Source organism: Furipterus horrens, unplaced genomic scaffold (genome assembly GCF_987537825.1).
Source record: "Furipterus horrens unplaced genomic scaffold, mFurHor1.1.pri manual_scaffold_3, whole genome shotgun sequence".
Taxonomy (NCBI): domain Eukaryota; kingdom Metazoa; phylum Chordata; class Mammalia; order Chiroptera; family Furipteridae; genus Furipterus; species Furipterus horrens.
Genome location: NW_028327173.1, coordinates 188,969,882 through 188,996,818, shown reverse-complemented (window position 1 = coordinate 188,996,818; position 26,937 = coordinate 188,969,882). Strand labels below are relative to the sequence as shown.

At 47.8% G+C, this 26,937-nt stretch overlaps 1 protein-coding gene and 1 pseudogene across 4 annotated transcripts in view; both read left to right on the top strand.

The window, feature by feature from the left end:
• Positions 1–26,937, top strand: part of DPF3 (double PHD fingers 3) — a 193,615-nt gene that overhangs the window by 150,710 nt on the left and 15,968 nt on the right. For all 4 annotated transcript variants that reach the window (XM_090271089.1, XM_090271088.1, XM_090271086.1 and 1 more), the window contains exon 7: positions 10,187–10,324. In XM_090271089.1, coding sequence (XP_090127215.1) covers positions 10,187–10,324 — 138 coding nt within the window. The remainder of the gene's footprint in view (positions 1–10,186; positions 10,325–26,937) is intronic.
• On the top strand, positions 6,662–7,167 carry LOC150016999 (low molecular weight phosphotyrosine protein phosphatase pseudogene; annotated as a pseudogene).

Below are 26,937 nucleotides of genomic sequence, written 5' to 3'. Positions count from 1 at the left end.
TTTTCCTTTCTCTCCCCCATTCAGAATACATGAAGAACACTTTTTCCATGTCCATAAAGACTTTTTTATGATATTTTAGGACTATAAAGTACCTATAAGGTACCAACATGCCACAGTTAGTTCAATGTACCACTTGTTGGAGGTTGAGCCAGTTTAAAATTTATTCCCTATTAAAAATATTGCAGTTACATCTTCGCATAATGCTTTTATTATTTCCTAGGAGCCCACTTGTGAAGTCAAGAGGACCTGGTGCACAGTCTTTGATTTCTCTCACTTGCTGCCATGGTGGGGATAGAGGGAAGCAGGCGCAAGGTCACTGCCGCCCAGGTTAAAGAGAGCTGGGTGGAGAAGAATGAGCATTGGCTTCGGAGTGAGACAGCTGAGGTCAAATTGTGGCTCTTGTGCTTGTTATCTGGGATTTTAGAGAAAATCATTTGGGGTGGGAGTCTCCATTTCCTCAGGCACGGAGTGGGGGCGGTACGTAATGGAGAAAGCCACGTGTGATAAGATGTATAAAGATATTTGCACATGGCAAACGCTTCAGAAATTCTTTTTCCACCTTTGCCTTTGTCCTGTCTCCTCTGTCTGTAATGTAGTTGGGAAGATGAGGCTGATATTACATGAGGAGGGGGGAGGTGACACACTGCCAGGTGGTATTTCACTGACTGGACCTTGAACACTGGAGGAATTCAGGGGAGGGAGCGGTCAAGGGGACTGGGCTGGTGTGTCAGAGGGTGCTGCCGTAGGATGCCGAGAGGGTCCTTAGGAAGTGCCCAAACTTGGGCATAGGACTTTCTGAAAATGGCGGGACGTCCCAGCAGAAATGTCTAACAGACGTTGATGGACGTTTGTTTCCCCACAGAGTGAGGAATTTACACCGTTGTGGTAGGTGGATGAGGGCCTGCCTCAGGGTAAGGGTCTAAGGGTCTGTGAGACGCGCTGGATGGCTTGGGACCCACAGACAGAGCCAGCTGTGTATCTGAGGCGGCAGTTATGTCGGATGCTCACCCAGGGATCCCTAGAGACGGCATGCTGGCCAGATTCCCAAGTGTGTGGGGGCTGCCACACCTTAAGGCAATTGGCCTGAATTTTTTACCTTTTTCTGTTTAATCTCCTCGCCCCCAATATTGGCAGTTATATTTATCATTTAAATTGTTTTTATTGTAGGATTAAAGCAATTGTATTTTACCCTTCGAGCTAACATAGAGCTCACTAGAATAAGGAATAAAAGACAGCGTCTCTATAAGGGTTTATGGTCAGAAGAAGATGGTTCTTGTGTTGGAAGCCCAGGATTTGAATCTTTGCTGCGTCACTTTCTAGCCATGACTTGGGACAAATCACAAAACCTCTCTGAGCCTTGGTTTCTTTTTTTATTGTGTGGACAATAAAATTAAGCATAGAGGGTTTTCAGAAGGGCTAAATGAGACCGAGTGTGAAAACAGCTCACTTCCTGGTTCATAAACATGCTCAATAAGAACTTATTTTCATTATCCTAAGAAAGGGTACTTATTTTCTAAGTTGGGTCCCCAGTTCTGTTCTGTGCACTGACTGCAGGGATTGTCAGGGAGCAGGGAAGCAATCTGATAAACTGAGTTACCAAAAACAGCTTTATTGAACACCTGTGTGCCAGGTGCTCTGCTAAGCACTTCATGAGAATGGACGCATTCAGTTTTTACAACATTCAGATGAAGTGCGAACTATTACTGTCCCCATTTTACAGATAAGGAAACTGAGGTTGGAGAAACTAAGTTAGCTTGTTAGCCAACCCAGGGTGGCTGACCCCAGAGTTCACCAGACAGAAGTTGGTTATAGGACTGGAAAGAGTCCTCCTAACACATTGCATTCTTTGGTTGTGGGAGTTTCTGCATTTCTCTGCCTGGAATCCAGAATCAGGTTATATAGTATTTTGAAATGAAAGACTTGTTGCTTAGCTCTAGTTCTTCCAGTTTTCTTTAAACTGGGAGTCACATTCACATACAGTAAATTTCCTAACATAAGCAGAGACACAGGACTTCCAGAGCACTGGCATTTCATAGGTCCTGCTCTGCAGAGCCAGGCCCAGAGGAATGCGGCTTTGAAAAATCAGGATATTGTACCCCACCCCTACTCTAGCCTAGTCCCCTGTGCTTCTATTTAAAAGGTGTCAATTTAAAATAATCATCAAGTGGCTCGGAGAAGGAATGAAGCCACAGGAAGGCAGCTGTGGCCAGGGCTTGGTGGGCATTCCTCTATCCCCTATCCCCTAAAAGGTTCTGCGGAGAGAAGACAGGATTGTCCGGCAGGTTTGGGGAGCCCAGATGTCTGTGAACCAGTCTGGCAGATTCTGTGTCAGCCCCAGCAGGGCACAGGGTTGGATTCCACTCAGAAAGGCTGAAAGGAAGAGAATTAGTTGATGGAATGATTGTGGAGGTATGGGCAAGATAAAGGTACTGGCAAGGGAAGGGTGTGCCCTCCCCACCCTGAGTTCCAAGGAGCAGGAAGGACACGGGCTCCCGGGGAGAGCTGGAGCTGTGGATTGGGGCATGGCCCTTTCACCAGCATGCTGCCCAAGCAGGGATGGGCAGGGCACAAACCCCCAACTTCCCTCTTCTCATCTTCTGTTCTCCTGCTGGCGCCTCCCTCCCGCTGGCCACACTCCATCAGAAGCAGAGGGCTAGAGGTTATAGAGATCAGCTCCAGGCATGGGGTTGGCAGAGAGTGACCAGCGCGTCTTTCAGTCAGGTGCTTCAGAGGCAGATGGACCCGAGTTCAGATTCTGGCTTTGTCGTTTAGTGTGTTGCTTCAGCTCCCCCCAGCCTCAGTGTCCTCGTCTGTAAAATGGGATGATAGTTCTTACCTTGTGACATGTGAGGTTCATTGTAAGCATGTGTGCCTGCCTGATGGCCTGTAAGCACGGTGCTTTGGCAGATGACAGGCGTTGCTGGGTGGATCTTATGGAAGAAGTCGAGCTGCAGGGAGAGGAAGTGACCTCCTTGGGGTTGTGTGGAAGTGTCACAGGGTAGAGCTGCGAATGAGATGCGGCCTGTGACTCCTGAGGCCCCGGCTTTGTCTCTCGGACGTTCATCCCGTAATTGCTTTCAGTTGCTGCTTTCAGTCTCTCGGAAACCACTGGCTCAGATACCCACTGCGTGCTCCAAGTTGGGCTGATGAAAATGTGCCAGAGTCATTAAGTTATCAGTGGGGAAGGCGCTGCTTCTCCCCGGCAGGAAGGATTCTGCTGTCTGATTCAGCTGGCTTTGTTCACACAAACTGCCCCTGATTTCCCCTACCCTCCTCCTCCTCCTCCTCCTCCCTCACCCCTCCTCCTCCCTGTCCTCCCCCTCTCCCAGACAAGGAGTGAGTAGGGTAAGGTTGGAGTGGGGGGCATGCTGTAAATATTCTGGGGCAACACTGAAGGTATTCATAACTCCAGATGGGAGGTCCTGCCTGGAGAATCCAGCTCTGGATCGGGAAGTGGGCAAGCACTATTTCTGCAGCTTGACAGATGGATCCGCCCCAGGGGAAGGAGAGAGATGAAGGCAAGCTGGACCTTCCTTATGGTCACAGCTATTCCTCTCCATGTGCTCCGTGCCAGGAACACAAAATCCAGGAGCATGCTTGCCAAGGTGAAGAGAAGGGCCTTGGGCTGTGCACAGGCAGGGCTGACTGGTCCCCTGGGTGATGGCCTCCGAGGGGCATGAAGTAGGGCAGCTTGCCCTGGGGAAGGAGACGGGAGTGGGAGGATGGGGGCGCAGCCCTCTCTGAATGCTTCAGCAGTCTCGGGGCTCAGTCTGAATCCGCACGGCAGATAATTCCAGAGTGAGACTGCTGACATGATAAAAGGAGAGCAGATGGTTCTAATACTTTATTTTCAGAATGTATGTTTCCCCATCCTCATTTTCTTACAACTCCATCACCCCAGACTTCAGAGGAGAAAGTACTCGTGCACCCCTCCCCTTTTGGGTTTATTTCCTTGGCTGAACTGCTTTGATGGCAGTGGTGACAATAACAGCTGACGACGGCTGAGGCTTACTGTGAGCCAGGCGCTGTTTTCAGTGAGCCCTCTCACATCACCCTCACGACTGGGAGGCAGTGCTCTGTCGGGTCGTCCCTGCTTTCCAGAGAGGGTCCTGAAGCTCAGAGAGGTTTGCAGCTCGCCCAAGATCGCGGAGTCAGTCCACAGCAGAGCTGGGGTTTGCATCCAGGCGGTTCAGATCCAGCCCGCCTACTTACCATGCTAGATCCTGTCTCTCTGAAGGCAGGGCCGGCCCCAAAGCTGGGCCAGAGCAGTTGATGGCACTGAAATGACCACGGCTGTGTGGCTGACTCGGGCCAGATTTCCAGGGGTTCCTCAGAGGGGCCTTATTCCTGTCTCAGGACTGATGGGGTCCTGCGTTCACTGGGGCAGCAAATAGGCTAGCAAGCTGGCTGATGGGAATAACGTGGGCCCAGATCGCCACCCCTAGCCCCAAGGAGTTTCTGGACCAGCCACATTGTTTACAGGGCCCAGGACAAAATGAGAACGAGAGGCGTTTTGTTCCAAAAGTATTAAGAATTTCAGCATGGTGACAGCAGAGCATTAAACCCTTGTGAACCCGGTCGCTGCCTGAATGCACAGGTCGCACACCATGAAGCTGGTCCCTGAGTGTTCAGAGTGGTAGGGAGAGGGGGTGAAATACAGAAGGTGAAACAGTGCTGGTTTCCTTTCTCTTCCAAGCCAGTCAGATCAGGATTTCCAAGGAGTTTCTTTTCATCTAAACGTAGCAATCTGACCTGGATGCAGTTCAACCCTAATAAATCTTAGAAATCTCTTGTCCCTAGGATGAAGTCATTTGAAGGACTGGGACTTGGGTCAGCAGGTTCTTTTTGGGGTCAGGCATCTTGCTTCATTATCTCCAATCCTTCCTACCTTGCCTTTCATATTCCCCCATCCTCCCCACCTTCTCCTTCACGTTAGCCTGTGAGCCCACTCAAGGAACGGCTCTCTTAAGGGACAGGCCCCTGTCAGCCTTCCTTGATTCCGCAGTCCCATCCACCCACAGCCTCCCTCTTTGCTCCGTTCACAGCCATGCTGGAAGGGGCAGTTGTTGGGCCCATCACCACTTCCTCTTTTCCCGGAGCACCGTAGTCTCACCTTGTCCTTCACGAGGTTGCAGATGCCCTTTGCACTAAGGTGATCTAATTGCTAAATCCAGTGGTCTCTTCTTAATCCCTGTTTTTCTTTTTTTTTAAGGAGAGCGGAAGGGAGAGAGGAAGAGGGAGGGAAACATTGATGTGAGAGAATCATCAATTGGTTGCCCCTTTCGTGTGCCTGCAACTGGGAACCAAACCCATAACCCAGGCCTGTGCCCTGACTGGGAATCGAACTGGCTACCCTTTGGTTTGCGGATAACATCCAGCCCACTGAGCCACACCAGCCAAGAGCAATCTCATTTTTCCTGACACACTCTTAGGCATCTGCTATTGTCCTGCCACTGCCTGTGTGCCTGGGTCTGCTCATCTGTAGGACAGGGCTGAGGATTTTTGTGAGTAAATTTACTTGAAGCACTAGAACAGGCCTGGCACATGGCGCACACTCTGTAGTTAGCAGTGGCCAGGACTGGGGGTATTGGTACTGTCATTTGGAAACCCTCCTCCTTCATATTGCTGACTACCGTGTGAATCTTTCTTCACTAACTTTTTAAAAATCAGTTTTTTTCCTCCCAGCTCTTAAAGATACCAGTGTTTTCTCAGATCTATCCTGTGTTCACACCTGTTATCTCTTCTCCATAATCTCTCTCCTCCTCCCCATATTCATAACTTATATCCCCAGCCTGCCAACTCCAAAATCCATATATCTTTCCCAAGCTCCAGGTGTGCAAGCCAGCCCCAGACTGAACTCACTCTCTTCCTGCATCCTCTTACCCAGTTGCCAAAGTCAGAAACCTGGGTGTTGTTATTTCTTCCCTTGGCTGACACTGAGTGCTGGCCACGAGTCAGGCCCCGCACTGGTTCCTGGGGATGCGGCAGTGTGCAAACGCACAAGGCCTGCCGTGCTTCTGCCCGTGACTAGTTCTAGGAAGGGAACAAACTGGGGTTCTCATTTTGATTGGAAAGACTTCCCTGGGGAAGGACATTTGAACCAAGGTCTGAAGGATGAGGAAGCATTAGTCGGGCAAATTGGGGTGGAGAGAGTCTAGGCAGAGGGAAAAGCTTGTGCAAATGCTCTGTGGTGGAAAGAAAAATATTCAAGAAATATAAAGCCTGGTGAGTGGGAGGCGAAAGCCCAGAAGTAGGTGAAATGTGGCATTAGATGAGGCTGGGAGGGTAGATGGGGCTGGGGTGTGTGTGGATGAGGCTGGGGGAGTGGTAGATGAGGCTGGGAGGGAGGATGAGGCTGGAAGGGTGGATTGTGCTGGAGGGTGTGTGGATGAGGCTGGGAGAGGGGATGGGCCCAGCTCGGGGTGGTGGTGGATGGGACTGGATGGCACAGGGCCAGGAAGGCTGCGTTGGTCTTCCTAGGCTCCTCTGTGCTGTTTATACTGACTCCTTTGTGCCAAATTCTCTCTCTTTAACCCCTTTCCCATCCTGAGGTCTGTACTGTTTCACACAGGAGATTAAAATAGGGATAGTCGCAGTGCACGTGTGCTGTGCCAGGAAGGTTCCTACCTGGGCACTGGGTGCCTTGGTATTTGCGAGGAAGATGGCACAGCAGGCGCCAAAGTCGGTGCTACTCGTGTGTCTGAGTAACATCTGTCAGTCACCCATTGCAGGAGCAGTTTTCAGAAAACTTGTAACTGATCAAAACGTTTCAGTTAATTGGAGGATAGTCAGTGCAGCGACGTCCCGGTCATCGAGGGCAGAATTGCGTGAAGAAGCATGGTATTCCCATGAACACTCGGCAGGTTACTAAAGAAGACTTTGCCATATTTGAGTATATACTCTGTATGGATGAAAGCAGTCTGAGAGACTCGACTCGAAGAAGTAACCAAGTTAAAAACAGCAAAGCTAAAATTGAACTACTTGGGAGCCGTGATCTATCTACATAACCGACTTACTACTGAAGATCCCTCTTCAGGGCATGAATCCGACTTTGAGACGGTGTACCAGCTGGGCCTGCGGCACTGCAGAGCCTTCCTGGAGGAGGCTCGCTCGCTGCGTTCATGCCTCTGTAGCCTCATCCGCAGTCTGGTTTTCAGCCGAGTGTAAAGTGTAACAGCGTTCCGTAGCTCAAGGCCAGTGTGGTTCCTTCAGTTGACCTGCTGCTTCTCATCTTACAAAATAATTGTACATGGAAATCAGTTATTGTGTTTAGCAAAATAATAAACATCTTTGATTCGGGTAAAAAATAATTAAAACAGCCTCTTGCCACCTTCAAATCCATCTGTGCACTGTAGTTTTAAGTGAGGTTTCTAACATGGAAATCAGATTAAGTTGGTTCTTGGGGTACAATCCTTGCCTGACTCCACATTTTTAGGATAAAATCCTGCCCAGCTTCCTCTCCCGTTAGGCCCCCTCATGCCCAGTCTCACGCCCCTTTTCATACTGGCTCTGAGTTCCCTGTAGGTCTCTAGAGGTGCGGTGTGGAACGTGCTTGGTGTCTGAAAGTCCTTGCCTTCTTTGTCCGCTGGGTCGTGTCCTCCTCAACCTCACACTCTGCAGCTCACCCCGTCGCCTCTGGGAAGTGCTCCCGCACCCTTGAGCCCCTGTGCTGGCCTCTCTTTGCAGGACACATGCTCACTCGGGTGCACCTTGCCCAGCTCCCTCCTTACTTGCTATGCAGGTTTTCTCTGCTAGACTCCAAACCCCTGGAGGGAGGGCAGTATGGCTCATTTATATGTACTTTTTCCGGTGCCACAGGGCTGAGTACTTATTAGATGGTCAGTAACCTTTTCTTGAAGAACCGGTGATGAAGGAATGACATGGTGTAAGCAAGTGGGGGAAAAATGAAGCTCCTTCCAGAGAGCTCTGTATATAGGGACCATGGTAAAGGGATCTGGCTTCCAGGACATCCACGTGCTGCCTGGATCTTTTTCTTCTATGAGGTGAACACAGGTCTCAGGGTGGCGTCTCACTGTGCTCGCCTGCCCTGCCATCCATGCAAAAGGGCAGGTGCGTGCAGGGCAGGCAGAGTCAAGCCCAAATGCATCAATCTTCTAGCAAAGTGGTTTTCAAACTTCTGCATACATCCGAATCACAGGGAGGACTTGTTAAAACACAGATTGCCGGGTTCTACCCCGAACGTTTCTGAGTCAGTAGATCTGGGATGCAGCCCAAGAATTTGCATTTCTTACAAGTTTCCAGGTGATGCTGATGGTGCTGGTCTGGGGGCCACTCTAAGAATCTCTTGTAGCAAAGGCTTTGCTCTAAAAGCAATTACTTTCTGTGGTGTTGGAAAAGGAGATGTGGCTTTTGCTTGAGTTTGGTTTTGTAGGTTTCAAGGACTGTTAGGATGAGGTTAACATGGGTAGATAGATCACATTCAACATACTCACCTCCTCTTCCGTCTCCAGGCTTTTCCACCAAGTGTTTCCGTGTTCATTCATCAGCTGTTCAGCGACTATGTTTTGAATGTGTAATGTGTGCATGGCTACATATGAGATGGAGTTAATAATGTCAGGATGAAATAGATGTGAAACTCTCCTTAAGGGAGGTTCTCTAGTACAGACATAACTATAATTCAAGGAGTCCAAAGAAGCAATGCCTTCTTGGATGGATTGTGCATTGCTCATCAGTGGAATTGTTCCAGGACAGGATTCTAGAGTATTCATGGGAAAAAAACCAATTTGACAGATAAGCAGACCAAGTGGCTATTGAAGTCCTGAAATTCTGTGATTAAGGAAGACAATGATAATTGACATAACAAAATTGCACAAATTAAATGCTGTGGCGTTTCCAGTGGGGAGATATACAGAGGCCCCTGAGGGTTCCTCACTTAAATACTGATATTATCATTCTTATTTTTAATAAACATTTATTCCTTACCAACTGTACACTTGGTGATGAAATGGACTGATATCTAATGACCCCATAATTTGCTGTGTCCTGACCTCACATCATTTAAAAGGTTAAATAGAAAAAGCCACAGGCAGGCCCAGAGTACGCCTCAGGGACCTCTTTAGGTCCCACTTCCTGAGTCAAATGGAATTGGGATGTGTAATAGCATTTATTTATTTATTTATTGCAATATTTACCACAGGGAGAGGAAAAGGGAAAGGGAGAGGATATAAGTAGCCAATTGTAGGACTTAAATTTATAGTCGCTAGGTCACTGGCTTCAAATTTAGACTCTCACCTTATTAAGAAAGTCCAACCAATTGCCAGATTCTGTTAGTATAAGGCAAGGGTCAAAGTCCCTTTTTCTGGAGGGCTGAGCACTAAGGGCATGGCTGAAGGAAGGAAGCCTCTTACCCCTCACTGCCATTAATTGAGCATCCTTTATGTGCTGGGGACTGAGTGAGAGAGCTTACAAATATTATTTATAATCCCTTTAACCATCCTTCAAGATAAGTAGTACTATCATTTTCAAATAAGAAAGAGTACACGGAAAGATTATGTGTCTTGTCCAGTTTCACACAGCAAAACCCCTCAATTCAGTTTTGATAGTCAGCATAACTAGAGATGCAAAATTCAGAGTCAGCCACGGGATGGTGGATGCAGTACTACTGCATAGGAGCCCAGGAGACCCGAGTTCTAGTGGCACTGGCGCAGCTAGCTGTGTGCTCCCAGGCAGATCACTTAGCCTTGCTGGGCCTCACTTGCCTCATCTCTTCCATGAGGTGTTGGACCAGATAGACTCCCTGTCTAAACTTCAAAGTTAAAATAATCATCAACATTATTGTGTCCTGGTACTGTTCTGATGCTTTGCATAGAGATTAACTCATCATCTACAAGTCTATGAGGTAAGTACGATTATTCCATTTTTCCTCTGAGGAAACTGAGGCACAGAGAGGGTAGGTGACTTGCCTTGGGTCTTACAGCTAGGAAATGATGAAGCTCTGTCACAACTGCCATTTTCTACTTTTATGGTTTTTGTTTACGTGGGCCCATGTTGTTAGAGTGATGTGGCTCTGTCCAGGGAGCAAGGGATTGGGGTTGGGAAGTACTTTTTAAAGGAAAAAAAGTTCTGGGATGGATGGATGGGAGTCGCCACCTCAGAGAATGATGGTAGTAGCTACAGAGGTTGCTGACATTTGCATTTTTCCTTTCTTTCCTCTTTCCCTCTCTAGTCTGTGGCAAGCGCTACAAGAACCGGCCAGGACTCAGCTACCACTACGCTCACACTCACCTGGCCAGCGAGGAGGGGGATGAAGCCCAAGACCAGGAGACCCGGTCCCCACCCAACCACAGAAATGAGAACCACAGACGTGAGTTCCAGTTATTGGTGCAGTTATGAAGTGGGTGGGCAGGGTTCTAGAACATTCCTTTTATCACCTGTGGCATCTTCTGGTGGTGATCATTGAATGGTCTCAATATCCTGTAGTGGGTTGGCTCTTTCACCCCAGCCCCAGCTGCCCCTGTGGGTCAGCTGAGTTCCAGGCGTAGAGTGAGCTGTGCTCTCAGAAGAAGGAGGGTGAGGGTTAATTCAGAAGGAAAACACCCGTACCTGCCCATTGTCAAGTGCCAGACCTGCTCCTCTTTTCCAGCTCCTGATGATCCATTTACAGATGCTTATCTGAGGTGGGCATATGCCTTGGGTGTGTCAATTCATACAGATATTCCAAATGTCTCCTTGGCCGCCAAGAGTGGTAGCATATTCCTGATTTATTGTATTGGCCATAATTGGGGTTACAATTTAGGGACAGGGCTTCTCTGCTTTAGAAATACTGCCCTGGAGCCTCCATTGTCTTAGCTTGAGCACTCAGTCAGCAAACGTGATCTGGGCGCACTTGATATTTGGGCTGTTGGGCTTGAAAACCCAAAATGATCCCTAAGATTTTTTTTTTTAATTTTTATTCTTCCTTTTTAAAAAATTATATTTTATTGATTATGCTATTACAGTTGTCCTGATTTTTCCCTCTTTGACACCCCCCCTCCTCTCACAACCCCCATTCCCTCAGGCAATCCCCCCACCATTGTTCATGTTTATGGGTCATGCGGATAAGTTCTTTGGCTACTCCATTTTCTATGCTGTACTTTACACCCTCATGGCTATTCTGTAACTACCTACTTGTACTTCCTAATCCCCTCACCTCTTCACCCATTCCCCACACACCCTCCCACCTGGCAACCATCAAAACTCTCCCTGTCTATGATTCCGTCTCTGCTCTTCTTGTCTACTTAGTTTGCTTTTTAGATTAAATTGTTGATAGATATGTACTTATTGCCTTTTTATTGTTCCTAGTTGTGGTCTTCTTTTTCTTAAATAGGTCCCATTAACATTTCACATAATAATGGTTTGGTGATAATGAACTTTAGTTTTTTCTTATCTGGGAAGCTCTTTATGTGCCTTTCAATTCTAAATGATAGCTTTGCTGGGTAGGGCAATCTTGGCTATAGGTCCCTGCTTTTCATGACTTTGGAATATTTCTTGCCAGTCTCTTCCAGCTTGCAAAGTTTTTTTTGAGAAATCAGCTGACAGTCTTATGGGAACTCCCCTGTAGATAACTAACTTCTTTTCTTTTGCTGCTTTTAAAAGACTCTGTTTACCTTTAACCTTTGGCATTTTAATTATGATGTCTTGGAGTGAGCCTCTTTGCATCCACCTTGTTTGGGACTCTGTGTCTCCTGGACTTGCATGTCTATTTCCTTCACCAAATGGGGAGGTTTTCTTTCATTATTTTTTCAAATAGATTTTCAATTTCTTGCTCGCTCTTTTCTTCTGGCATCCCTATGACATGAATGTTGGACCTCTTGAAGTTGTCCCAGAGGCTGCTTATACTATCCTCATTTTTTTTGGATTCTTGTTGTTCTGATTGTTTTTTTTTTGCTTCCTCATCTTCCACATCATTGATTTGATTCTTGGCTTCATCCACTCCACTATTGTTTCCCTGTAACTTGTTCTCTATTTCAATTAGTGTATCCTTTGTTTCTGACTGGATCTTTTTTATGCTGTTAAGGTCTTCACACATTCCTCGAGCATCCTTATAACCAGTGTTTTGAACTCTGTACCTGATAGATTGCTTATTACCATTTCACTTAGCTCTTTTTCTGGAGTTCTGATCTGGTCTTTCATTTGGGCTGTTTCTTTGTCTCCTCATTTTCTCAGCCTCCCTGTCTTCATTTCTGTGTATTAGGTAGAGCTGCTATGACTCTGTGCCTTGGTAGTGTGGCCTAATATAGTAGGTGTCTTGTAGGGTCTAGTAGCACGGTCTCCCCTATCACCAAACTGGGTACTCGAGGTATGTATGCCCTTTATGCCCTTTGTGTGGGCTGAGTACACCCTCCTCTCATAGTTGAGCCTGATTGCTGTTGGCAGGTCAGTGGGAGGGATTTACCCAGGCCAGTCAGCTGTAAGGACTGGCTGTGACCACTTACTACCAACCTCTGCCCTCTTGGATGATCAGCTCTGCAGGGGCGGGATGGTGGTGCTCTGATTTGGTCTGTAGCTGTTCACTGGGTGCATAGGTTCTGTATTTTCCCAGGTGGTAGAGGCCAAGGTCAGCCCCCACCTGTGTTTTGCCCAGGACCACCCTGCCTGAGCTATAAAGCAATCCGGGATGACTGCTACTTGTGCTGGGCTTGGAGATTCCCAGGCAAAACCAAGCTATGAATATAGGCTGGCTGCTGGCAGTGCCAGGCTTGGGGCTCACTGAGGCTGGCTGTTGTTTGTTTGAGAGGATTTAGGAAGTGGTGCAGCATGAGCTAAGACCAGCCATTCATACGGAAAAGCAGCTTGGGTGGGCTCGTAAATTGGGTGGGGCAGAGTCTCTGGGGAGCTACAAGGTGGGTCAAACAGTGTTAGCCAGGTTGATGGAGTCTCAGATGTGGCACCAACTTGCTGGCTCTGTGGCAGAAGGCTTTAGAAAAGGGACAATGGCTTTTGCTTACCTTGATGCCAGATACTTCAGTTCCTCCCTGTATGCCACTGGTGCCTTTCAAGCTGCTACCTACCCTGGTACTGGAGCTCAGAAGGAGTGAGTCTGAGTAGGTGAGTCCATGTGTGGGTTGTTCAAGAAGAACTGCTTGGGGCTCCAGCAGTTTCTTCCACAGACTCGATCCCTGCTGTTTTTTGCAGCCGGAAGTTGTGGGGACTTATCTTCCTGGCACTGGAACCCTGGGCTGGGATTGCCTGGCGTGGGGCTGGGACTCCTCACTCTTGGGATATCCCTCCCAAACTTTTATCCACCACACATGGGTGAGAGACCAGCCTGTTCCATGTCTGCGCCCCTTTTACCAGTTTGGATGGATGTGGTTTCTTTAATTCCATAGTTGTCAGACTTCATTCACCTGCATTTCTGACAGTCTGAGTGATTATAGTTCTATATTTTAGTTGTATTTGATGTGGTTGTGTGAAGAGACGAGCCATGTCTGCCTACGCCGCCATATTGACCAGAAGAATCCACTCTTTCTTTCTTTCCTCAACTTCCAGTTACGAATTAGGAAGTCATAAAGGGCTTAGCATTCACCTCTTGACTCCCTCTAGAACATTCCTCATAATTTCTGGGCCTATAGTAAACTCAAAATGGGATGGGATAATGGCATCTTTAAGATGTGGAGCATTCTGAGATCATTAGGTAAACAGTAATTGTCACAGGACGTGTCATGTGTTTTCTATTGTGTTCATAAGATTTGGTGATAGGTGGTCTTCAAACTGCATAATTCAATGTAATTAAAGGGATCAGATCTTTTGAAATATTCAGATTCTAGGATTTGAGGGTGACTGCTCTACACTTCAGTCAAGCCACTCAGTCAGTTGATGTTGATTGGCTGCCTTCCCCAAATATTTGAAATAATTAACACACCTGGGCCAAGACCTTCCTCTGAATCAGTGTGGGTGTTCACCTGACCCCCACCCCCACTTTTCCCTTGTCACATTGCCTTCTGTGTCCATCTGCTCAGGCTGCCATAACAAAATACAACAGAGGGGGTGGCTTAAAGGACACACATTTATTTTTCTTAAAGTTCCGGACATTGGAAGTCCCAGTCAGTGTGCCACCATGGCTGGATTTTTCTGAGGCTTCTCTCCTTGGCTGTGCACGGGCGGCTGCCCGCCTGTTGCTTGCTCACGTGGTCGTCCCTCCGTGCACGTGCACCCTGCTGTCTCTTTACGTGTCCAGATTTCCTGCTTTCCCAAGATACCAGTTGGACTGGATTAGAGCCCATCCTAGCAATGTCATTGTAACGTTCCTTCTTTAATCGCCTCTTTAAAGGCCCCCCCCCCCAAATATGATCACATTCTGAGGTACTGGCTTCAGCATATCAATTTGTGGAGAAAACAATTCAGCCCTTAACACCTTCTTTAATTCTTTTTTAAAAAATGATTTGAGAGAGGGAGGGAGGGAGAGCAAGAGCAAGAAAGAAAGAAAGAGAAACACTGATGTGACAGAAACATCAATGGGTTGCCTCCCATACATGTATGTGCCTCAACCAGAGCTTGAACCTGCTCGCTACGTATGTGCCCTGGCTGGGAGCTGAACCCACGACCTTTTGATGCTCTAACCAACTGAGCCACCTTCTTCAATTCTTACTCACTTTCAGGGCTCAGAACCTTTTTTATTTATTTGTTAAAATTTATTTATTGTTTTTCTGTTACAGTTGTCCTACTTTTCCCCCCATTGCTCCCCCCTCCCCCCTTTTTCCCACAGTCAATCCTCACCCTGTTGTCCACGCCCATGGGTCATTTATACCAGTTCCTTGACTAGACTCTTCCACCCCGTCCCCCTTCCTCCTTCTGCCCCCGCCCCCCTTGTCACTGTCATTCTGCTCCTTGTTTACACGTGGAACCTTTTTTTGGTGACATATCCTTGCTTTCTTACTGTTGTCATATGGACAGAACTTGGAAAGCAGGGTAGGAGGGTCTGACAGAGCTTTGCCCACTTTCCTCACCAGCTGTTGAGTAGCTACCATGCTGAGGTCTCTGTCTTCTCTCTGGGGTGAGGTTCCCTTGGTCCAGTCACTCTTGTGTTTCAGAAAGGAAAATACTTGCATTCCCCTATCTCCCCTCTTGTCCCTGCTCTGATCTAAGTGGCCAAGGTTTAGCTATTGCCTTCTATCGGGAGGATGCTGAGATTGATTTCCTTTGATTTGGGTTGTTATCTGGAAAGGCTTTATTTGCTCTCTCTGAAGTATTTATGGGGTTGGCATTATTTCTCACTCCTCAGTGTTGGCTTATCTCCTTGACATTGTTTCTGAAATGTCAGGCCATTTAGTTGCTGTGTATGGGTGCTCTACGCACAGCAGAGGGTTGGGAATGCTTCTCTTTTGTCTGGGTCTCTTTTGTGTGTGCACAGTGAAGGCAGCAGCAGAGGGGGGTCCCTTGTGGTCCCTCATGTATACTGCAGGCCCTAAGTGGATCGAGACAGTTCCTTAGCCCTTCTGTGGTCCCTTCCCAGCAGGCTGTTGACTTCCGACATGGGCCCTTGCCCATTTTCCTCTGTTTCCGGGGATTTCCTTTCACAGGCACACGGGTCAGTGTCTTCTGCCTCCTCACGCCCTCACGTTGAGGCCCGACGGCTTTGCTTAGCAAGGAAGCTGCGTCTTTCTTCCTTCTAGATGGAGACACCTTCCTAATAAATCTCATTCCGATGCTTGCTCTCCTTTGTCTGTGGGTTTAACAGTGAGCACGCTCACTCCAGCCCCTCTCAACCCATCTTCTTCTCACCTTGTTGGTGAGAAATTGGATTCTTCCAAAAGGATCATCTGATTACTCAAGGGCTTTAAACTGCAAAGAAAGGAAAAACCGGGCCTGGGCTCCTCTGGGGGCTCCTCACGCGAGGAAGGTTCCAGAACCTTCACAAACACCTTTGTAATGACTTCTCTTCATACTGCTCCCTTTGTGATTAAGCTCAGTTTTGCTGATGGGGAAGGTGCGGCAGAAAGACCTTCAGTGTCCATAGATGCCATCCTCTCCCTCCTCCCCAACTTCCTGGACGAATCTGAGAGACAGCAACTTTGCCCAGATTCACTGCATCACACACGCCACCCATCTGCTCGCCACGCTGACTGTGCGCTCTGTTTCCTCCCACATGCCCCTGGTGAGCAGTCCCCAACCTTTTTCTCGGGAGCGCTAATTGCTGGCATCATTAATACCCAGTCATTAGCTGCTCCCACTGTCTGGGGTGGGGGTGAGCTCCCATCCATCCTGCCCCTAAATGCCACCGGGCTGTGTGGTGATTGAATGTGACAGCTCTGCAGTGTCCTGAGGTCTCAGCTTTGTGATCCTCCCTGGGCAGGGCTTCTGGAGTGGCGGAGGGAGGCTGTGCAGCTTAATCCTCGAGGCTAACCTGCAGTGCCCTCAGGAAATGTCTGCACGCTGGGCGCCAGTGGAGTGGGGATGCTGACTTCTCCCTCCTCAGCGGAGCTGCAGCTTGACCTGTGCTGCTTGTGAGCACAGGCCTGTTGGAGAAACAGCCCTACAGAGTCAGGAGTTTTGGGACTGTGGGCAGCTGCGCCCGCACCACCAGCAGCACAGAGACCTTTTGACATTGGTCCTCCTGCTGCCCTTTGCTGCAGCTCCCCCAGCTGTGTCTCCAGCGAAACCCATTGCTCATCCCTGCGCCTGCTGCTGCTGAAAGGGCAGAGTGGAGTGCTGGGGCTGGCATTGACCTCCCCCGCACCCCCACGCTGCCAGCTCAGCAGGTGACTGCCATTCCTCCTGTCCTCCTACCCTCTCCCAGCTGATGCTCTCTGGCCTTTTGTTACCTCCCTCGTCTCTCATTTTGTTCTGAATGTATGCTTCTCATCCTCTTGTAGGCTTGTCCCCTTTCCTCTGTGCCCTTGCCTGCCTGCCTCAGTTATAGGCACCCCGTGGCTGCTCGGAGCTCAAACACTCCCCCTCGGGAGCTAGTACTTTTCTGATGGGCTCTTTTCTACCTGAGCTGCTGCCCTTCCCTCCCCCTGTGAGGTTGGATTCTTCTTTCTTCCTCCATTTCTCTTACCACCCTCACCTACTTTCTGTAAATTAAATCATTGTGTGTGTGTGTAAAAGGAGGGAGTGCTTGGGCAGGCTAGGATTCTGAGAGGTGCCCACGCTCAGAAGCATTCTGTTGTGACTCTTTAAATGCCACTTTGGTAAACAGCCCCAGTGGGGTCAGGGTAGCAGAAAGAGCACTAGATTAGAACTCAAAACTCCTTTGACACAAAGTCAAGACTTCTTGAAATTCTTTTTGCCTTAGTGGGAATATATTACAGGTGATGTTTTAAGGTATTTTGGGGGTGGGCTATGGTGGGCGTGGGCATATATGAGGTCCTGAACCTGGAGGCCCTCTCATCTGTCAGTCCATTCATCCGTCCGTCCGTCCATCCATGCATCCATGCATCCATCCATGCATCCATCCATCCATCGGTTTAGCAACCACGTATGAGTGCTACCTTGCTCCCTGTCCTTGAGGAGTGCCCAGTCTGCAGTGGGAATGTGCAATAGAGTGCGTGCAGGGTGGTGAAGGAGCAAGGGCTTAAGGGCACAGTAGGCTTTCTCCTCCATAGGGCAGTCGTGCTCCCAGTGTGGCCGCAGCGTCACCTGGGAACTTGTTGGAAATGCAGCTTCTTGCTCCAGCAGGCCTTGGAAACAGAGACGCGGGGGCTGGGGACCCACAGCCTGTGTTTTAAGAAGCCCTCCAGGACACCCTGGTGCCACTAAAGCTTGAGAACTCCACTGCATTAGGGCACTTGCAAAGGCTTCACGGAGGAGGTGGCAGGGAGGTATGAAATAGCGTGGCGCATCAGTCCATTGGTCGTAGTTGTATCTGACAGCAGCGAAAGAATGGTGGAAATGTGGGCAGGGCCCTAGTTGGAAGTGTCTTCTGTGAGTAGTCATCATCCTCGAGGAAATGGAGAGCCACAGTTGCAATCACTAGAGGACAAGAACCAATAATTTATTAAGAAATCTGTTTAGTGTAGTATTAATTGTTAAATGGTGTATCTCTTTTATTTCATAGCATAAATGAGTATAAAATGCTCTCTATAACATACTTGGAGCTCCTAAGAGGAAAATGTTTTTTAAAATTATGTATGGGTCTATAAAATTTATTCGAAGCTTATTTTCAGGTTCACGGAAAGGAAGTTGGGTTGTCCTAGGTCCTGGCATGTCTTCCTGTCTTAGTCTTCCATACAATAGTGATGTCTGGGGCACATAGGCTTTCCCTACCTGTCGAGAAGAATGGGCCCCATTGTGGGGCACCTTTGGAGGGCATGTTGTACTCTGTAGAACTGAAAGAGGAGAGCCGAGTTGATTAAGGGCAATGTTGGCTGATTAGATAATCTGAAAATTAGTCTGCTAATGGGCAAATTATCTAAAAGAAGCCCATGATGTCATTGCCACACTGATAGGAAAAAATCTAACAGATGTTGTGTTTTGACTTCCTCTGTCCTCTAATGTATGGCCCAGGGGCAACAAATACAGCGTTAACAGAGAGATTGAAAATTACCTTTGACACAAGCTTAAGACTTTTGGACCACTCTGAAAAGTGCCCGAAAATCCATAAATAAAGCTTACACAACCCACCACTTACCAGCCTCCATGCAGGAAATTCAGGCTTTGTTCTAGGGGAAGGAGGAAAATTCAGACATGGGACTCTGTCTGGAAAAGTGAGCTGCTTCTCCCTTCCTGAAGAGCAAATTTGGAAACTAATAATAGGTGTTCTTTAGATACATTTTTATTTAAGTAAATGGTTTTCAGATTGCAAAATGTAGAAGAACCTGAGGGTTTACTCTGGCCTTGAAAGTAGATTTATAGTTAATTTCTAAGTCCTGTGGGTCATCTACACTCTTGACCTAGTGGCTGAGAGAACGACAGTGGAATGAGCCAGGGCAGGGTGGGTATCGTGACTGCCACTCTCGGACAGTTACTTACATGTCTCTGCTCCTTCGCTGCCTCATCCATAAAGGAGAGAAAGAATCAAACCTGAACCTCACAGAGTTGCTGTGAGTCTTCAGTGAGATGATGTGGGTGTTGGGCACCATGCCTGCACATTGTGAGTGCTGATATCCCACCTCTGTGCCACTTGGACCAACAGAGCATGTCTGTGACCACAGATGGCTGATATGAGTCAGGGCTCATTTGTGACACTAACTGCCATTGGGGGTCTCATTGGCATCAGGTGTTAATATGAGAGCCTGACCTGGCCCTGGCACATCCTTTTCTAAATTTTAGATATGGGACACCAGTCCCTCTGCACAGGCTAAAACATGTGCGTTCATTGAGAACTTACTGCACATCATGTGCCCACTTGTGGGGCTTGGTGTAATTGGACCTTCAAAAAAGAATAACAGGGTCTCAGCTTTAGGAGAACTTCTGTTTTGTTTGTTTGTTTTCTGGTAGTTGTTGTTTTGTTCTTTAAATCCTCACCTGAGGATATGTTTATTGATTTAAGAGAGAGAAATATCAATGTGAGAGAGAAATATCGATCAGTTGCCTCCTGTACGTGCCCTGACTGGGGATCAAACGTACAGCCTTTTGGTGTATGGGATAACGCATCAACCAATCAAGCCACCTGACCAGGACCTTCTTATTTAATTGAGAAATAAGATAGATGTATGAAACCCAGCGAGGGGAAGCTGTGGGGCAGAATCTAGCCAAGTGTGGCATCATCCTATTTCCCTAGGACCAGGCATTCTGTGAGCCTCTTATTTCTCTTACATTTTTGGCCTAATTACTAGAATGTTCAGAGTTGAAGAGTTCCATGTCCCGAGAAATGATGATGACAATACTTGCTGACAGCCCTTGAATGTGTCAGACACTGAGCTAAGAGCGCCACGTTTATCTCATTGATTCCTCACAACAAATAAGGGAGGTGCTATATCTCCTTAGAAGACATAGCGAGGTACACAGAGACTGCGTGACGTGCCTGTGCATGAATGTGAATTCTCTAGTCATCTGTCACTTCTTTTCCTGCCTTATCAGAAATAAAATTATTTTGCATCTGAGAGAGGAGAGAGGCAAAGAAATGGTGGAACACCTAGCAGGTACCAGGCAATTTACATGTATTGTTTCACATAATGTTACAAGTGCACAGGCGTGTGTTACCCCTCTCATTTTACGGAGTGGGAAACTGGAGGCTCAGAGAGGTTGAGTAACTGGTCTCAAGTCCTACACTTAGCAAGATGGGAAGCTGAGATGTGAATATCAGCACATTGGAACCCCAAGTGATGGGTCCCAGTCTCAGCCTGGGTCCTATTGATTACTCTTAATTTTGACCTATAGACCAATTATCATGTGCATCATAATGCATAGTGGCTTTTCAAGAGAAATGAATACATTAACAGGCACTATCTTAGTTAGCTTGGGCTTCTGTGACAGACTGCCATAGACTGGGTGGCTTGAATAGCAGGACTTGATTTCTCCCAGTTCTGTTGACTGGCAGTCCTCGATAAAGGTGCCAGCAGCGTGGTGTCTGTCAAGCGCTCTCTCCTTGCGTTGGAGATGGCTGTCTTCTGTGTCCTCACCAGGCCTTTCCTGGGTGAATATGGGTGGGGAGAGAGAAGCAAGCTCTTATAAGGGCACTAAATCCCTCCCTGGGGACCCCATCCTCATGACCTGCCTAAATAGAACCACCTCCCAAAGCTTCATTTCCGATACCGCCCCATTGGGGTTAGGGCTTCTACATGTGCATTTTGGAGGGAGAAATAATTCAGCCCATAGCACAGTTAGTCTTCCAGACTAAGTTTAGCTGTTTGTACTGTTCTGGATCGCACCCCCTCATTACCTATTCTCCTGGAGACTTTAATTTGTAAATGAGTTTTACTTTTAAAAAAATTGCACATCCCTCTGTTCAATTATTTTCCTGCTGCGTCTTTCTTTCTCATTCTGTCTCTTACTGTCTTTTCTAGCTGTTCTGTCTCTTTTTGACCTTGTTCTTTGAAATAAAAAACAATGCTATGCTTACCGCACCAGTCCTGGGATTCGCCCTTGGCTCTTTGTTTTCTTTAGCCATCATGTCAGCGCCCCACCAAAATACACCCATATCTGTCCCCCTTCCCAATTCCCTAGCCACCATCAGCCCCTGCTCGGATCCTTGAACTTCCTTCGTTGGCTTCTCAGCCTCTGTTCTTTTCCCTTACAGTCTATTCTCCATGGAGTAGTCAAAGTGGTCCTCTTACAGTATGAAATAGATTATGCCACATCATGCTCTCAATACTTTTTATCACACTTGAATACAATTCAAACCCCTCACCTTGAAGTCCTGCATTTTTGCTTCTCGAAGCGTGGTCAGCAGCATCAACATCACCTGTGACCCAAGTGACTGCCTTGTCCAGGTTTGCCCAGGCCATTCCCAGTGAGAGACTGAAAATCCAGTGCCCTGGGAACCCTTCAGTGCCACCCAAATCCAGACAGTTGATTATCCTGCAGGGGAACCTGTAAGAAACATGGCATCTAGGGCTCTAGCCCAGACAGTTGAATCATAACCTGGATTTTAATGAGATCCCTCAAATTTGAGAAGCCCAGGCCTCCGAGGCTTGCCAATGACTCTGCTCTGACTTCCCTCCAGTATGTGGTTGCATATACTCAGAGTGGGGCACTATCAATCGAGCAGGCTAGCTAAGCGCCACACTGCCTGAGTTCAGTGTCAAGGTAGCCACCTACTAACATGTGACCCTAGACAAACTGCTTAGCTTTTTTGTGCCTCAAGTACCACCTATGTAAAACCAGAACATTAATCAGTCTATCTCAAACGGTTATGGGATAATTAAGTATTAATTCATATAAAGCACAGCATTCACAGAGAATGCACATGACACAATGTGTCTTAGGTGTTGTGCTAGCACCGTGGAGCCGTGGTTCTCAAGCTTGAGCACGTCCCTTGGAGGATTTGTTAAAACACAGACTGCTGGATCCTATCCCAGAGTTTTGGATTTAGTAGGTCTGCGATAGGGCCCTAAAATTTGCATTTTTGCATTTAATTTTAATTTCCCAGATGAACCACTGCCTTAGAGAAGCCCAGCATTCCAAGACTGGTATTCAACCTTTTTCCTTATAATTCTTTTTCTTTTGGATATACCGAATTAGGTAACTGGCCAGGAATCAGGTGGCACTGTTCAATTGAATGGTTAGTCTTGGCTTCCATTCTTTTCCTAAGGTTCCAATCTACCTGGGGTGAATGCCTCCATGGCCCCAGCACCTGATTCCTGGCTTGCTTTCTGGGTGTGTCCCCATCTGGGCCTTCATCCCTGGGCTGGGCTTTCCCGTAGCTCAGCAGTGTCTTGAGTCTATCCCAGTCCTTGGGTGTGAAGCTTGAGGCTCATCCTTTTCCTGAATACTGTGTTTCTATCTGAAGAACACAGAAAATGCCAGTCCATTTTGGACAGATGGGGTTCCCAAACACCTGAGTCCTGGGGAGGTATGGTGAGGGGCCTGGCTGGGCAAGACAGGAAGATGGCTTACTGAATTCCAATAGCCCAGGAATATCCGGACAACTTCAATGGATAAAGCTTATCTGACTCTAAAGCGCCAAGATGTCCTGCGATTCTCTGTGGGGAATGACACCATTTCATTCAGAGCCCTGTTGACATGGTTACTCTGAAATTAAACGGCTTCCCCCTCAACCGGCTCATTTGGTGGCAATAACAAGTTGCTATACCAGGGCATGAACTGACCCACACGACCTTCTGCCGGAAAATTGAAGTATCTCCTTTGCTTTCCCTAATCAGCACTGAGAAGAGGAATCCGTTTTGCTTGGTCTTTTTCTCACTTTTCTGAAGCATCAGTGACAGACCTGATGTTGCTGGCCTAGGTCTGGAGCACAAAGGACGGTACTGACAGGTCATGTGACTGTCTAGCTCAAGAACTGGTGATGTGATGTTCAAACTCCTGGCACATTGCAACTCTAACCAAATACATCCGTCAAGATGGAGACGTCACTGTGAGCGGCCGTGTTTTCTGCTTGCATAGCACAGTGTTTAGTAAATATTCTTAAGGCATGTATCTAACAGGACGCGTTTTGTTAAGATGGAGGAAAAGAGGGTAGGTGTGAGGGAGGGTGGGGTGACTGACACCCCATTTAAAATTTTTATAAGGATTCTGTAGCCACCAAAATACAGTAAAACATGGCCTGTTTTCTCACCGGCTGGTGCAGGCTACTGGCAAGAGACCGAACAGGGCCTCTCAGAGTCCTTAATTCCTTCCATCCTACATTTCTAAGACACGCCTAAGGGAGAAGACTCCTGCAGAGGGCAGGCACATTGACCTCCTTAATTGCAGCTTCAGTGCCATCCCCCTGACCCCCATTACTCACTCCTTCTGTCTCTGTTATGAATGGTACTGACAGGTAGTGCCTTAGAATAGTCCCTCAGTACTTGGGGGACACTGCCTCCACTCAGTTCCTAGTCTTTGACTTTTTTTTGCCTGGAAGATATTTTCCCCCCCAAAAAAGTCTCTGTGAAGATTTGTCCATTCTTTCATTAAGTAAATATTTATTGTCATCCCTGTGTCTGTCACTGTGCCAGGTGCTAGGGATTCAGAGATGAAAGACATCGCTCCTGCCCTCAGGGAGCTCCTGGGTAACAGAGGAAGAGACACCTTCAGAAATGCAAAACAGTGATGAAAGACTGAGTTCCTCTTGTTTTGCCCTATTATAATCCTCAAATAACAGGCCTAAAAGGGACCTGAAGACGTCATCTAGCATATTCTCTCTTGCCTCTGAATTGGCAAGCACGCACAGAACCCTGAGTCTGGGGAAACCTTCCCAGGTTCAAAGGCCTCTTCAGAGAAGCCCGCTCCTTTGACCATGCCTTTAAACTGTTTCACTGCCTTCATGTCCAGCTTTCTAGTGGCATGTGCTGCCATTCAGCCCCTCCTGGCTCATGTTGTCCTTGATAATATGCAGTGTGGCGATTTAGCTCCATCCATAAACTTGAAGACAAGAAAACAGCCCTCGGCCTTCTCTTCTCCAGGCGGGCTGCAGTGGTGTCTGGAATCATTCTGCATTCGCAGCCCCCACTCCTTAATCCTTATCCTCCGTTCCCATTGTCTTCATTGTCAGGTAGCAAACTGGCGGATGAGGAAGACTGAACCCTGGCATGTGGTGAGTGGACGCTGCTGTCCATTTTCCCAACAGGCTCCCGGCTCCCCTGCCTTCCCACATTCAGGGAGGAAAGCATCATTTTCCTTCCTCCCGGAGCCCTGGGGCAGGGCCCGAGTTGCTATTAGGTGGCCTGAATTGGGGTCCCAATATTTTTATTCTTTGGATCTGTGGGATTTATTTTTTCATCTCTTCTAGGGAAGCAATGAAAAAAGGTGTCAGGCCTTGGAGATAATTTATATGAGTAAACACGTAAGGAGGAGGGCGAGCAAGAGCATGAGAATTAAGGCCATTTATCCAGGCTCTGAGGCTCTTGTTTGTCCTCTGGTCCAGCCTTTCTTGCGGCCTTTATCTCTCCACTTTAACCCTCTTCTCGCTGTATTCCGCATGGGCCCCGCACAGATTTCTTCACAGCTGCCTTCTCTGCCTCAGCCTTCGCTGCCTCCCCCTCCCCCGCCCACCTCCCTCATTAAAGGCTCAGTAGAAGGTAGCTGGATGTGACGGTGGTCTCCAGCTGAGGCCTTCTTGCTGATTCTGAAGGAAAGGCATGGTGGATTATTCCCTCTCTTTTCACCCGCCAGGTCTCCAGAGCTTCCTCCTCTAGCTTGGGCTGTCCAGTGTGTTCTGTGTGGCCAGGCTGGGGCTGCCTTTCCCTCCTTTTCAGTCCCCTTTTCTTCACTCTGTCCTGTGAAGCTGCACTGTGCACCAGGCTGGGATGCTTTACACTTGAGAGATGAAGTAATAACAGGTGGCAAGACCAGAGGCTGCCGGAGCCCAGGATTCCAGTTGCCATGGAAACATGTCAGACCTCTGGAAGGATGGGAACTGTCAGCCAGGGAGGGTGGTGGGGGGACAAGAGAGGGGTGAAGAGAGGCACATCTCCTGGAGGGTTCTTCTCACTGCCCCAGATTCCCTAAAGGCTGCACACTTCCCTAGCAGGCCCCAGGAAAACTGCTGCCAGACTGAGGCTGGGTTCCGGCCGGGTTGGGGCCGGGGCCGGGTGGCAGCACAGAGCGTGGCCACGTGCTTGTACACACCAGGCGTGGCAGGCGGTCTGAGCGTCTGCTCAGGATGTGAAGTCACGCTTTTGTGGATGTGCCATCGAGGAGCCTACATTTCTGGCTTCCTTCCTGTTTTCCTAGGACACTTGGGGCAGAGCTGAGGTCTCGGGAGAGCCAGACGAGGGGCTGTTGCTGGTGGTGGGACTGTCCCTGTCACTCATTCCTTTCATGAGTAGTGGGCATATCACAGCGGAGATCAGGCTGAATGGGAGGGAGACAGCCCTGTCTGGGTGGTAGTTTCATGGAAGGTTTGGGGCCTTGCTTGTCACAGATGGGGCCTGATTAAAGTAGAAAGTCCCCTAGTATGCATTTTCCAGGATGACTGCTTACCATTCACTGAGTGTGATGGTGGGACTCTGTGAGGCTTGGCTTTCCTTTCTCTTGGTTTTATTTATATAAATGCTCCCTTCCACCTTGGGGCCCCTCCCCGAACCCTCCCCTCTCCCTGCCACCCCCTGCCCTGCTTCTTCATGAACTTTGTTCCTGGCTTCCATTCTTTTTTTCCTTTGAGCTTTTTAAAGTTATCTGCCTCAGGTGAATTCCTAAACTCTTAAGGCTCACTTTATTTTTCTCAGCAGCTTCCTTGTATTTCTTATATAATCTAAGCCCATGAACATTAATCAACAGAAAACCAAGTCCATCATTGTGGGCCCTGCCATTGAGATACCATTCTGGCCTTTGCCCTCCCTGTTATCTTATTCTATAAAGCGGGACTCAATTTCCCATAAGCAGGAGCAGAATCTCTATTTAAATCCCACTTGGAAGGTCTGGGCAAAGCTTCCTATTTATAGTGAAATCCTTTTCATAATGATCTCATATACAGTACCAGGAAATTGCTTGTGGCTGGGTCAGGCCATAGGCTGGTAAGGCTATGGTGTGAGCTTTACTTAAAAAGATTCCTTCATGAGCCTCTGAGATTCTCTCAAGAAGTGTTGTTTGCTTATTGTTTGTTTGTTTTTGTTTTTTTACAGAGTCTGTGATAATAAACAGGGTCACCTGGGACGGATCATTGTGATAGGAACATTACATTTAAGTTCAAAGGGAATTTACGCTTTTATCAGGCCAAACTCAATTTTTATTGCTTTGGGATTCCTAAACAATGTATTAAATGAATCAAGTACACTAAAGAGATTTATGAAATATTTTATATGCAAAGTATGCAGAAAGTATTTGCTGCTGGAATTCCCAGGAGGCAGAGAAGTGTGATTATACCCAAGAGTCTCTGGGGACACAGGCGACTGGAGGTGAATCCTGGAGCCAGCCATCAATCTCTTTGGACTTAAGTTACCTCATCTGTCAGATAATCCCTACTTCACAAAATGTTTCGTGAGAGTCAATGAAATAACAGATGTAAAACATCCAGTGTAAGATCCACCACAGCTCTGTAGTATAATAAATATTTGCTATTTTTTCTTCCCCAAAAGTAGCTGAACCAAGAGAGAGGTTGAGTGAGTAGGTGCAACCTAGTGTCCCCTTCTCAGGAGATGACAAAGCATAGTCTTATATAATTTCTTAGACGTTTGTGTGTAGGATGGTGTTTCACCTACCATAGTAGGAGCATAGTGTTCTTCCAGCATCCCAGGGCTCTCAGCCTCCCCCCCTGTGGACGTGGGGGTTAGACGTGCAGCAGAGCAGATGACTGACCAGCCTCTCTGGACATGGATCAGCTCTGCTCTCCGAGGACTAGGGAAATAAACCAGGCAGTGAATGATATTCAGAGCAACAGATAACTCTGCCCCAGGGAAAGCAAACACAGTGCTCTGTCCCTGCTAGGAAGTCCCAGGGGTGGTATCACTGCGCTGC